Source organism: Salmo trutta, chromosome 25 (assembly GCF_901001165.1).
Source record: "Salmo trutta chromosome 25, fSalTru1.1, whole genome shotgun sequence".
Classification (NCBI taxonomy): Eukaryota; Metazoa; Chordata; class Actinopteri; order Salmoniformes; family Salmonidae; genus Salmo; species Salmo trutta.
Window position 1 is genome coordinate 7,439,102 of NC_042981.1, and position 13,111 is coordinate 7,452,212.

Sequence of the window (13,111 nt, forward strand, 5' to 3'; positions counted from 1 at the left end):
TATTATGTTGCTCAGCTCAGACGCGACTCGCGAACTTTGCAGGTGTTTCTGATGAATAAACAATGCCAGCCCTGAAACAAAACGTATGCTAAAAATAATTTACACACGTCATAAGAAGTACACGCCATTGGCACGAATTTGCACGAAGCAGGCATTTTGGTTTTGTGACTTAAAGCCCAAATAAATCATACTTTGACTAAAACGATGACTTGTTGACTTGTGCAAGTTATGTTCTTAACTGCTTGCCCACTAGCAAGCTGGGTCCTTAGCATGTTAGCAACCTAGTTCACCTGTTCCTCCAGTAACTCGAGACCACTAGCAACCTGGGTCCTTTAGAATGTCAGCAACACGGGACATTTGGTCCTACAGCATTCTGAGATCTGCAACTTTAGCTTTTGGTTTTCCTCAGCCAGCCGTCTCATTTCCTGCTGGATCCTTTTCATTTCTACGCCGAAAAATCTAACAAAATTATAGGTTTTAAATTGCACTCCTGGGAAATTGACAGGTTATTTTCAGCTATAAAACTGGTACTAATAACATTAAATACTTTGCAAGGCAGAACACAAGCATAGTTTAGGGCGACAGGTAACCTAGAGGTTAAGAGCGTTGGACAAGTAACCGAAAGGCCGTTGGTTCGAATATCCCTAGGGGACAAATCGGTCGATGTGCTCTTGAGCAAGGCACTTAACCCTAATTGCTCTGGATAAGAGCATCTGCTAAATGACTCAAATTAGAAAAATGTTCAACTTCATATTCATCCTCTCCAGCACAACATCAACATATGTGTAAATGGTGCATTTCAGTTTTTTGAAGTAAAAAAAAAGATAAGAGAAAGATAAGCGTTTCCAATGACATCATCAGTGTGCATCATGTGCTTAACCAATTATGAGTAGGCATTGTCTAATTGAATGTCATTGGAAACACTTATCTTCTATATTTTTTACTACAAAACATAGAAACGCATAGAAATGTTGGTGTGTGTGTGTCCCTTTAAGTGAATGTGCATACAATGTTGCTGTGGCATATGCAGTGGAGGGCAAAAGGAAAAGCAATAACAAATCATATTGTGTAATATTTTGTTTACTAACCATACACAAATTTTACAAGACTTATGAGACATAATAACTTGAAAAGACCCAACCGCTCTGGATAAAACCTGCTCTTACCATGATCAAATCGTCCAATTCTTTCATCCTCTTCATCAGAGTCACCTTCACAGTGGTACCGAAATAGGACTTCCATAATGTTCTCTTGTACACAGCATCTTCTTTCAACATTCTCAAGTCGGAGGTTACCGACTGGGCAAAACTGTCATTTTCAACAGCTCTCCTGTAATTGTCCAATACGTCAATGTTCTGTCAGCACGACAGCTGAATCAATGACCTTGTCCTCTTGGTGTGTGTTTTTCTTCTTCATGATGGCTTAAGGTTGAGGGTTCAATCCCTGGATCCTGCTGTACACCTGAGGATCTGCTGGCTACAGCTAGTTTACATGGTATGGACGTCCTAGAAAGAATACATCCTAAACAGTGGTCAGAGTTCAACCTCCTGTTCCTCCTTTGCGTGCCACACCCTCTCCCATTTATACTGTATGTATGAGCAGATTTCAAACAAATGACTGCAGTAAGTGTTGTGGTGCTTATAAACACGAAAGGGAAGGTTTTGGTAGATGGAAAAAAAAAGAATTAGATGGGAGTAATCGAAGATGAGTTCACAGCTCTTTCATACGGACTGTGAAATATCTATTTACATAAACAAACAGGTCATTGGTTTACTACTAGCTTCAATGCAACTTTTTAATAAGAGTATTTTTCTGTTGTTGAAATGTATCCTAAATCAAAGAGGGAAAAACATCTGAATTCAGGGTAAAGACTTTATTATCATTATAACTCATAGCCAATACAGTTAGGCCTACATAACAAAAAATAGAATTTAACAAACTTTAAAGAGTTCCATATAGAATCTAATACCTTTAAATTCAAATATGTATCAATCCTTTCATGCATTATTTCCCTTTTACACACCTTTAGCAACATTAGTTACCCCTAGATGTTTTCCTCTCTACTTTCATTTTGATTCAATGTCCTTAAGTCAGGTTAAGCCATTGGAGATCACCACAAGCATTTTAGAATGTCCCTCACTTCTTCTATGAATGCCATTATGGGGGTAACTAAACTCTGCAGGTCTAGCATTACTGATACGGCTTCTCTCCTGCGTGCCCACTGATCCACTTAAGGAATGATTTGAATGTTGAAAAATGTGCATCAATCATATGTAAAGCTTTCCTACTGGTGGATGTCTGACTGAAGTTAGTACGTTAAGACGAAGGGTCTCTACAGTGAGATCAATGGTAAGGCTTCTCTCCTGTGTGTTCGCTGGTGTGATTTCAAGTTACTTTGTTGAGAGAAAAAGTCCCCACATTCAGAGCAGCAGAAAGGTTTCTCTCCCGTATGCACCCTCTTGTGAACCTTTAGCTGATTCGATGAGGTGAAGCGCTTCTCACAGTCATGACAGGAGTATGGCTTCTCTCCTGTATGTATTCTCTGGTGATGTTTGAAGCTGCCTACATAAGAGAAACTCTCCCCACATTCAGAACAATTATAAGGCTTTTCTCCAGTGTGCACTCTCTTATGAACGGTTAGATGGCTTGGTGAGGTGAAACCCTTTCCACATTCAGAGCAGGAGTAAGGCTTTTCTCCTGTGTGAATCAGCTGATGACGTTGCAAGTCTCGCAGATAGGAGAAACTTTTGCTGCAGGTAGAGCAGTGGTGAGGCTTCTCTCCAGTGTGTGTTCGCTGGTGACCTTTCAAGCCACTCAGTTGAGAGAAACTCATCCCACAGTCAGAGCAGTGGTAAGGCTTCTCTCCTGTGTGCACTCGTTGATGAACTGTTAGATGATGTGATGCAGGAAAGCGCTTCCCACAGACAGAGCAGGCATAAGGCTTCTCTCCAGAATGTTTTCGAAGGTGTCTTTCAAGATATGATGGGAATGGGAAGCTCTCCTCACAGTGTGGGCAGTGGTGAGACCCTTTAGCTTTGCTTCCTTCCTGATGTTTCTTCCCTGATGCAGAAAATGTCTCAACTTGGTCAGAGGAGTTAGGGGTCTCTCCTGGGTGAATGACAACATAAAAACAGGTGAACAGGTGCAGCACACTTTATTTAATTTTTATTTAACCTGGCAAGTCAGTTAAGAACAAATTCTTATTTACAATGACTGTCTACCCCGGCCAAACCCGGACGACGCTTGGCCAGTGCCTCCAGCACTGAGATACAGTGCCTTAGACCGCTGCGCCACTCGGGAGCCTACATCCACAATCATTGTATCAAATTAAAATGTGTCCAATAAAGTAGTAGTGAAAATGGGTATAGAGAACTAACCTTCTAGTGTATGAAGAGTACTATTGAAGTGGGGCTAAGTAGGTTTCTCTGGTTGAAACTATAATGCTACATTTCCTTTCACTTCTTACCGTGATCAGATTCCCCAATGTCGTCTTCCTCCTCCTCTTCTTCTTCTTTTACGATGACATTTAGGCCCAGTGTTTGACTGCTGTTTGACGGCTCCACCGATGCCATCTCTGGACTCGCTCCTGTGTGAATGAGAACATAACAAATTATGTCAAACAAATACTAAAACCATGTAACAAAGTGGTTGGCAGGCATCTAAATAACCAAACTATGTACTTTAAATCTGCCTTGCTCGATCAACAAAAGCCTAAAAATAGTGTCCTAAAAATAATGAAATTAATCTGACTCTGGCTAAAAGGAAAGTAGGAAACCAGCTGGCCTTGAGGACCAGAACACCACTGGGAAAGTGGGATACCTAGTCAGTTGTCCAACTGAATGCTTTCAACTGAAATGTCTTTCGCATTTAACCCAACCTCTCTGAATCAGAGAGGTGTGGGGGGGCTGCCATAATCGACATCCACATCTTCGGCGCCCAGGGAACAGTGGGTTAACTGTTTGCTCAGGGGCAGAATGCCAGATTTTTACCTTGTTAGCTCAGGGATACGATCTAGCAACCTTCCGTTTACAGGCCCAATGCTCTAACCACTAGGTCTAACCGCCGTTGATAAAACCTGCTCTCTTACCTGGATAATCATCATATTCCCAAATCTTCACTTCCTCCTCTTCATCTTTTGTGATGATATTCAACAGGAGTGTTTGACTGCTGTCTTTCACTGATGCCATTTCTCCTGCGGTGCCAAGTGATATTGTCAGTCAGGACCCAGTCAGTATAGTCTTGGGCTCAGTGTGGAGAAGCGGTATAAAGCTGCAGGATGGTTATCCTCACTGTTCCAAAATGAAGCCCTGACTAACAACCTGTAAAAAAAAATATATTTATTTTATTTGACCTTTTATTTAACTAGGCAAGTCAAGTCAAGTCAAGAACAAATTCTTATTTTCAATGACGGCCTAGGAACAGTGGGTTAACTGCCTTGTTCAGGGGTAGAAGGACAGATTTGTACCTTGTCAACTCGGGGATTCGAACTTGCAACCTTCCGGTTACTAGTCAACGCTCTAACCACTAGGATACGCTGTATGAAATGCACGACAATTATGTCATTTGATGGCTTGCTTGCTATATAGCTAGTTAGCACACAACTCTTGATTAAAACAACACATCCCATATTTTCTGATTTATTCAATGTTGCAACGCAAACCTAGTTCCCTGTCCCGGGCCTTGGGTGGCTAAGCAACGAAATAAAATCTACATGTGCAAGGTAGCTGGCTAACGTTACCTATTTTGGGTTTTAGCCAACATATTTCGCTAGCTAGCTAGGTTAGCAGCTACATAATATTTGGTTTAGCTAGCTAACGTTACATATTTCCCTATGTTGCTTACTTAAGGGGGAAAAAACGTTATGTGGTGACATTATTTCGCAAAGAATTGTTTGTTAGCTTTAGCTAATAGTTGAGTCTCAAACGTTAGCTAGGCCTTCCCTAGCCATTTGCCCTGCAACAGACCCGCAAGCGGCGGGTACTTACCTGAGGCCTTGTTCCGCAAAAATAGAATCAGAAAATATTTTTTGTGGACTGGTTGAAGTTATTGTTAAAATTATATTTATGACCTAACATCTCCTCTAAATTAAGAACCAGAACAAACGCAATAGCAACTTCCTCGTTTTCTTTCTCGACATAGTAGGCGTTTTGTCAAACTGCACTTAATGTAGACACACGCCACCTGTTGTCCGGGAGGGTCTTTTTCTTCTTCGATGAGACTAAATGACGGTTGGCATCCAATAAATGTTGCATTACCACCTACAACTAGATTGAGCTATAAATCCATTGCAGCGGGAAGTAGGGGCGCTGCACTGGGCCTTTAATAGTCTTGTATTAGAGGACCAGTATAGCCGCCTGCAGCGCTTTGAAGAAAAATCTAAACACACCCAACCCCAAACTACTTTCGCCACAATGTATAAATCCCTTATGAAAACGATCCCTTATCTAAACCTATACTCATTAAAAACCCACCACCCTATTCCACTATTTAAACCTATCTAGTCCTACCTCAGGCCAAAGCCTGGAAGGACGGGACACCACCACTCAACACACCCTGTAACTCTTCTGACGTCAAATCTCGTGCACCCAAATACTTCTCAGCAGCTGCCACAAGAACCTCTATTTTCTGTGACCTGCGGTACGGTTTATAACCATTGCTATGAATGCTAAAAAGTCAATGTTACTGTAGCATCTATCACTTGTTGGCCTATCGCTCTGTACTGGCACAGATCTACTACTCACATGAACCCTCTCAGGATCTCTCCCCCTTGACCCATCTTCCTCTACTTTCTTTACTGCCTCAGCATACAACACCTTCTGCACTATTCTAACCCGGTTTGGTGTAGGGGGACAAAATAAATTTATGCACGATGGCGCATGCGAGCAGACGGTTTGGGTTCCGTGTAAGGCCCTTCTGCTAGCTTGCTAGCCCCGGCCCGCTAGCTGTCTGAATCGCTGTGTCTCGGGCCCACCAAGCTACTCACTGGACCCCTATGATCACTCGGCTACTGCATGCCTCTCCCTAATGTCAGTATGCCTTGTACATTGCTGTTTTGGTTAGTAATTATTGCCTTATTTCACCGTAGAGCCTCTAGCCCTGCTCAATATGCCCCCAAAGCCAATTCCTCATTCGACCGCCTTTCCTTGCAGTTCTCTGCTCCCAATGACTGGAACGAACTGCAAAAATCACTGAAGCTGGAGACTCATATCTTCCTCACTAGCTTTAAGCACCATCTGTCATAGCAGCTCACAGATCACTGCACCTGTACATAGCCCATCTGTAAATAGCCCATCCAACACAGAAAATTCAAGGAGAGGGCGTACAAAAATGGTCAGATTAATACTGCCATTGAGAAAATTCAAAAGAAATCGAGACATGATCTCTTTCAAGGACAGTCTCGCAAAAAGAAGCATTCTTGCATTCTAACTACCCTCTCAAAGTGCTCTGAACAAATTAAGGGAATCGTTCAAACATTGGCGCATTCTAAGATCCGATGACAGTATCGGTAATGTGTTTTCGGACCCTCCCTTGGTCGTATTCTCGCGGGGCAGAAATCTCAGATCAATTGGTAAGGAGATGATTGTGGACTACAGGAAAGGGACGACCGAGCACGCCCCCATTCTCATCGACGGGGCTGTAGTGGAGCAGGTTGAGAGCTTCAAGTTCCTTGGTGTCCACATCACCAGCAAACTAGAATGGTCCAAACACACCAAGACAGTTGTGAAGAGGGCACGACAAAGCCTATTCCCCCTCAGGAAACTAAAAAGATTTGGCATGGGTCCTCAGATCCTCAAACGGTTCTACAGCTGCAACATCGAGAGCATCCTGACTGGTTGCATCACTGCCTGGTATGGCAACTGCTCGGCCTCCGACCGCAAGGCACTACAGAGGGTAGTGCGTACGGCCTAGTACATCACTGGGGCTAAGCTGCCTGCCATCCAGGACCTCTACACCAGGCGGTGTCAGAGGAAGGCCCTAAAAATTGTCAAAGACCCCAGCCACCCCAGTCATAGACTGTTTTCTCTACTACCGCGACACCAGAGTGCCAAGTCTAGGACAAAAAGGCTTCTCAACAGTTTTTATCCCCAAGCTATAAAACTCCTGAACAGGTAATCAAATGGCTACCTGGACTATTTGCATTGTGTATCAGCAACGAAGGAGAGGGGGTGACCTCGTCAATGTATTGTTAAATCAAGAGGCTGCCTGGATCTTTAATTTAAAAACCCTTGCTCCCTTCGGTCTCAAGGTAGACTTTGATCTGAAACCATTCTTGTGATTAGGATTTTGCAATTCATTGTAAATGTTTGTAGGCCTATGTATCTATGATCGTATGCTATCCATTCGTGTGTTATTTTTATATCTGAGAATTAACCAATGATATCAGGCCACACCCAGCCATGATTACAGACAAGTGTGTCCTTTGACACTATATAAACTAGTGACCTGCAGTGTTTGTCATTATACCCTTATGAAGACAGCTTGTCTGTCGAAACGTTGGATATTAGGTTGTTAAATTATTGCAAATGAGCTCAGTGTGCTGCTCTCCTTTTCTTTTTCAAGGTTTCCTGACCAAGGGCTTCCCATACCAGGAAGAAATGTTGAAAGTAAGAGTACTCTCGATCAGTGATTTGTACACAATGGTCAGTCAGTGTGTTTGCTGGCATTAAAACCCCTAAGCTTCCCAAGTAGGAAGATAGGTCAATGTTTTCCTGAAGTTAGGTTTGTGGTCTAAAATTGTCCACCAGGTATTTCTTAAAAGGTGCGACTTGCTCCACGTCCTGTTCTTTCATGGTGCGCTCTAGAGAGGGGCTTCCGTTATTCCCCAGTTTACCACCAATGTTCCCTCTAAACTGCATGCGTGTCTGCAGAGCACTAGAAATGCTATCCCACGCAGAGGCACAAGGTTGAACTTTTAGTCAACTTTACTAGAGTTTCTCCCTGTTTACACCAGCAACGATTTCCTCCACTGTGGGAATTCTGATCGAGCCAACGTCAAATAAGTTCCTTTCCATGCAACGTGCCCAAAAAAAAATATCTAACTATACAAGACTTAGTTTGTGGTTTTGTCTTCGACAGAGCGGTCAGAGGAGGATTCTATTGCATTGACAAGAGTCCCAAGGTCACTTTTATTTATTTATTTTATTTAACCAGGTAGGCAAGTTGAGAACAAGTTCTCATTTACAACTGCTACCTGGCCAAGATAAAGCAAAGCAGTTGGAAAAACATACAACACAGAGTTACACATGGAGTAAAACAAACATACAGTCAATAATACAGTAGAAAAATAAGTCTATATACAATGTGAGCAAATGAGGTGAGATAAGGGAGGTAAAGGCAATAAATAGGCCATGGTGGCGAAGTAAATACAATATAGCAATTAAACACTGGAATGGTAAATTTGACAGATGAATCACTGATAGGCCTACATTATGATCTGTCATTTAAAGCGGGTACAGCCTCAGTGTTTACAGTAAAAAGCGGGTACAGCCTCAGTGTTTACAGTAAACTCGTGCCAGAAGTTGCACATAATGTTCACCACGTTCAAGTTTCCGTGGGGGGATACGGGGGGCTTGCCGTTCAGGGTTAGAATCTTTTCTAAGTCAAAGGAGCACTATTTTTGTGGCCTCTAGCGCATTCTAATGCCTTTATTCCATCCGAAATACACAGCGAAATTATTAAATACTTTATCGAGGTTACCTCCCAGATTGGAAAAATGTGTTGTGGTATTGTGTGTAGAAGACATGACTTTACCATTTTAAATGACTGAAAATGTATGAATTTAATATATTGTTAGATGTTTTGGATATTTGTTTTTAACCTGTCTTCTCTTGAGATTTACCGCAATATATGAATTGGCACAATGCTTGTTCTTCAAAGTATGTATTTTATTAAAACTGAAAAATGTAAATAGCCGACATTATCCTGAAATTAAAGATTACATAAAAAGGGTTATCAGTCTCAAGTATTATATCTTTCAGATTTTACATATGCTAATCTAAAATTAATTTAGGCTAAGGTAGGGCACTATCAAATTAGGTTTATTTTCTGCCTGATTCCGTTTCATTTTTCACCAAATTCTGTTTTCTTTGTTTAGTTTTCAGGTTTTCGTTCTCAAAATCACACTTTTAATAGAAAAACATCCAAATTGGATGTCCTAGATTGACAATGATGCTTAAATCACATCAGTAGAACACTTTTGAGATCTGGGAAAAATCTGAGAATTTTGGATTTATGGGTGTAGTTACTTTAATTCAAGTGCAGCTGTCATTATGGGTTATTGTGTGTAGATGGGCCGGTGAGAGAAACATGTATTTAATCAATTTAGAATTCAAGCTGTAACACAACAAAATGTGGAATAAGTTAAGGGGTATGAATACTTTCTGAAGGCACTGTATTAACCAGAAAAATGTCTGGCTTTAATGGTCAAAAAAGCAGAATAGTGTTTTTTTATAAGCACAAAATTGTGGGAAACAATAGAGATGAAAAGAGGAAACGCCCTCCACTTAAGCCGTGTCATGAGGACACCTGAACCACCTATTGAGATGTGCCTTTTGTTAAGTAAAGCAGGTAATAAGTGAGGTGCTTGGGAGGCTGAAGTGGGTCTGTCTTTTAACAAGCACATTTTTTAAAAACCATTTCCAAGTTGCCTAGACTACGAGGGTATGCTTTTTAAAAATGACAATTAATAGAGTAATAGCCTACAACCTTGTTTTTTACATTATGATAAATCGGTTAGAGGCAGGGGCCACCCATACGAAACATTTAAGCATGATTGTAAGTCGCTTTGGATAAAAGCGTCAACTAAATGGTTTATTATTAGTATTATTATTGTTATCGTAACCCTTGTAACTCTCCAGTGAAATGTTGTCTGAAATGTATGGGACATTTAACTCTGAAACAGAACCAACCCCTCAAAGGACCAACAAGTTGAAATGTCTATTCAACATGTTACAGCAGGATTATTTCTGAGAAAGTTACTATGAAAAATCCAGACTAAATAGAAGCTAGGCTATCATTCTGGAGAGGGTTTACTGGCTCATTTTGCTGTTGACTTTCATTGCAAGAGATGCCTGTTATGACTGGGCAGTATTGTAAATCCTACTGTGTAATAGATTAGGTGCAATAACTTTTTGTGTTAATCAGGCAAAAAACTAGCTTGTTGCAAATATTGACTTGTTTTTCCTATCATTTACACAGAAGGACCTGACTCCGCTGAACTTGACGTTGAAATGTCTGGAAAGCAACACCCGACAGTTCAAAGATAAGAGGTCTTACCACTGTCCTCACTATGAGAAGAGTTTCCCATTCCCATCATATCTTAAGACACCTGCAGAAGCATACAGAATAGAAGCCTTACTCCTGCACTGACAGTGGGAAGTGCTTCAGAACATCAGCTAATTTAACCACTCACCAGGGAGTGCACACAGGGAAGAAATCGTACTCCTGCTCCGACTGTGGCAAGTGCTAACCAACATCAAGTCAACTAACCTCTCAGAGTTCACACAGGAGAGATCCTATTCCTGCTCTGACCGTGGCAAGAGTTTCTCAAGACTGAACTTCCTAAAGTTACACCAGTGAACACACACAGGAGATAAATCATTCTCCTGCTCTGACTGTAGAAAAGTGCTTCGCTAAATCTAGTAACCTAATAGTGCATAAGAGTGCACACAGGGGAGAAATCATACTGCTGCTCTGACTGCGTAAAGTGCTTCATCGCATAAGCTAACACTTCATAAAAGAGTGCACACGGGAGAATCCTTAGTCCTGCTCTGACTCTGGCAAGAGTTGACTGAACCGCCTAAAATTACACCAGCGAACACACTCGGAGAGAAACCTTACTCCTGCTCTGATTGTGGAAAGTGCTTTGCTACATCTAGTCAGCTAACCGGCCATAAGAGTGCACAAAGGGGAAATGCCTTACTCCTGCTCACACACAGAGGACTGAACCCTTATGACTGTGGGAAGTGAGTCACAAAAATAGTCTAACCATTCAACAGGGAGTTCACACGGGAAAAAATCTGTGGGAGGGGATTTCACTCAAATCGGATAAGAGTGAAAGTTTGTATACTTAAATCCCATTGAAATGAAGAGGGCAGTCCATGAGCACAGACAAAAGATGTTAAGGATCTGGGAAAAATCTGTATTGAGGAATGGTCTAAGATCCCTCCCAATGTGTTCTTCAATCTTATAAAACATTTTACCAAAAGGCTCGGTGTCGTTATCCTCGCAAGGGGTATTGAAAACAGGGGTGCCAATAATTTGACCGTCTTTTCAAAAAAATGAATTATTACTTCTTAAACAATCTTTCTCTGAGCAATTGTATTAGAATAAAATAATTGTCACATTTTTTTGAAGGAAACAATATCGCTCAGTATTTGTATAATAATTTTAGGATTTTTTGCTGATCTTATGTGTCATTAATTCCGTACCCCACTGTATCTAGTATCTGTCCTTGATTACCTGTGATTACCCCTGCTGGTTTTCCTTTCTCCTTATGGGTGGAGGGTGCATGCATGTGGGTTCAGGATGCTACAACATTCTAGACATAAATGTCTTGTCATGAAGAATATGAGACGACACACTGTTCTATGTACAATCTACATTTCTATTTGAATGAGCTGTCCTGATGCATCCCTCCAAACATGCACCAGGTACAAATAAATATCTGGTTGAATGTCTGATTTTCTAGAAAACGAGCACCCACAGCTCCATTTCCGTTTAGTACCAGGGCCTGTATTCATTAAGTGTCCCAAGAGTAGCAATGCTTATCTTATGCGTATTGTAAACCCTACTGTGCAATATATTAGGTGCAAATACTGACTTGTTTTTCCTATTATCATTTACACCGAAGGACCTGACTCCGCTGAGGTTGACGTTGAAATGTCCAGAGAGCAACACCAGACAATTCACAAAGATATGACGTCTCACCACTGTCCTAAGGAACTACTAAAAGTGCTCATTGTGTAGAAAATACTGCAGGCTCTTTGTATGTGCAAAATCTTGTTCTGTTAGCGGACCTCACAGGAATGAAGAATCCAACGTTAAATAAAATGATTGCAACCTGATTAATTCAATTATCCCACGTGATTCACACTCCGGCACAACAGGTGGCGTACGCCTACGTCTGTCGAAAAAAAAAACAATGCGGAAGTTGCCATCACGTTTGTTATGGATATTTATTTTATAAGAGATGCCAAGTCATAAATGACACTGTACTCATTAAACAATGAACAAATAACTTCACCCAGTCTACAAAAAGCATATCTGGTTCCGTTTTACCGCAGCAAGGCCTCGGATAAGAACCCCCAGTCCAAATGGCCAGGCAAGGCCTAAATAGCTCGCTAATGTTACTCAACTCTTAGCTAACGTTAACAAACGCGATCACGACACACAGGTTAAAATATCAAAACAAACTCTGAACCAATTACATTTATTTGGGAACAGGTCGAAAAGCATTAAACATTTATGGCAATTTAGCTAGTTAGCTTGCACTTGCTAGCTTATTTGTCCTATTTAGCTAGCTTGCTGTTAGTTAATTTGTCCTGGGATTTAAACATTGAGTTGTTATTTTACCTGAAATGCACAAGGTCCTCTACGCCCAAAAAAATATATATGTTGAAAATATATATATAATAGGGAGATTCCAGCATGCAAATGTAACCGATGTGAAATGGCTAGTTAGTTAGCGGTGGTGCGCGCTAATAGCATTTCAATCGGTGACGTCACTCGCTCTGAGACCTGAAGTGGTTGTTCTAGGAAGAGTCTTGGTGGTTGCAAACGTCTTCCATTTAAGAATGACGGAGGCAGTGTTCTTGGGTCCTTCAATGCTGCATAAACATGTTGGTACCCTTCCCCAGATCTGTTCGACACGATCCTGTATCAGAGCTCTATGGACAATTCCTTCGACCGCATGTCTTGGTTTTTGCTCTGACATCCACTGTGGGACCTTGTGTAGACTGGTGTGCCCCTTTCCAAATCATGTCCAATCAATTGAATTTACTGCAGGTGGACTTCATCCTTGATGTTTCTACAAATTATTGAAACATGATGCACCGGAGCGCAATTGAGTCTCATAGCAAAGGGTCTGAATACTTATGTAAATAAGGTATTA

At 41.3% G+C, this 13,111-nt stretch overlaps 1 protein-coding gene across 1 annotated transcript; it reads right to left on the minus strand.

Moving 5' to 3' along the window:
- Nucleotides 1–1,854: 1,854 nt before the first annotated feature.
- On the minus strand, nt 1,855–5,144 carry LOC115161940 (oocyte zinc finger protein XlCOF19). Its single transcript, XM_029712792.1, has 4 exons — nt 4,986–5,144; nt 4,088–4,319; nt 3,467–3,586; nt 1,855–3,108 (listed from the first exon to the last, which is right to left on the minus strand). Exons 2-4 carry the CDS (start codon nt 4,185–4,187, stop codon nt 2,333–2,335), a joined length of 996 nt encoding a protein of 331 aa, XP_029568652.1. The 5' UTR covers nt 4,188–4,319; nt 4,986–5,144; the 3' UTR covers nt 1,855–2,332.
- Nucleotides 5,145–13,111: the final 7,967 nt, after the last annotated feature.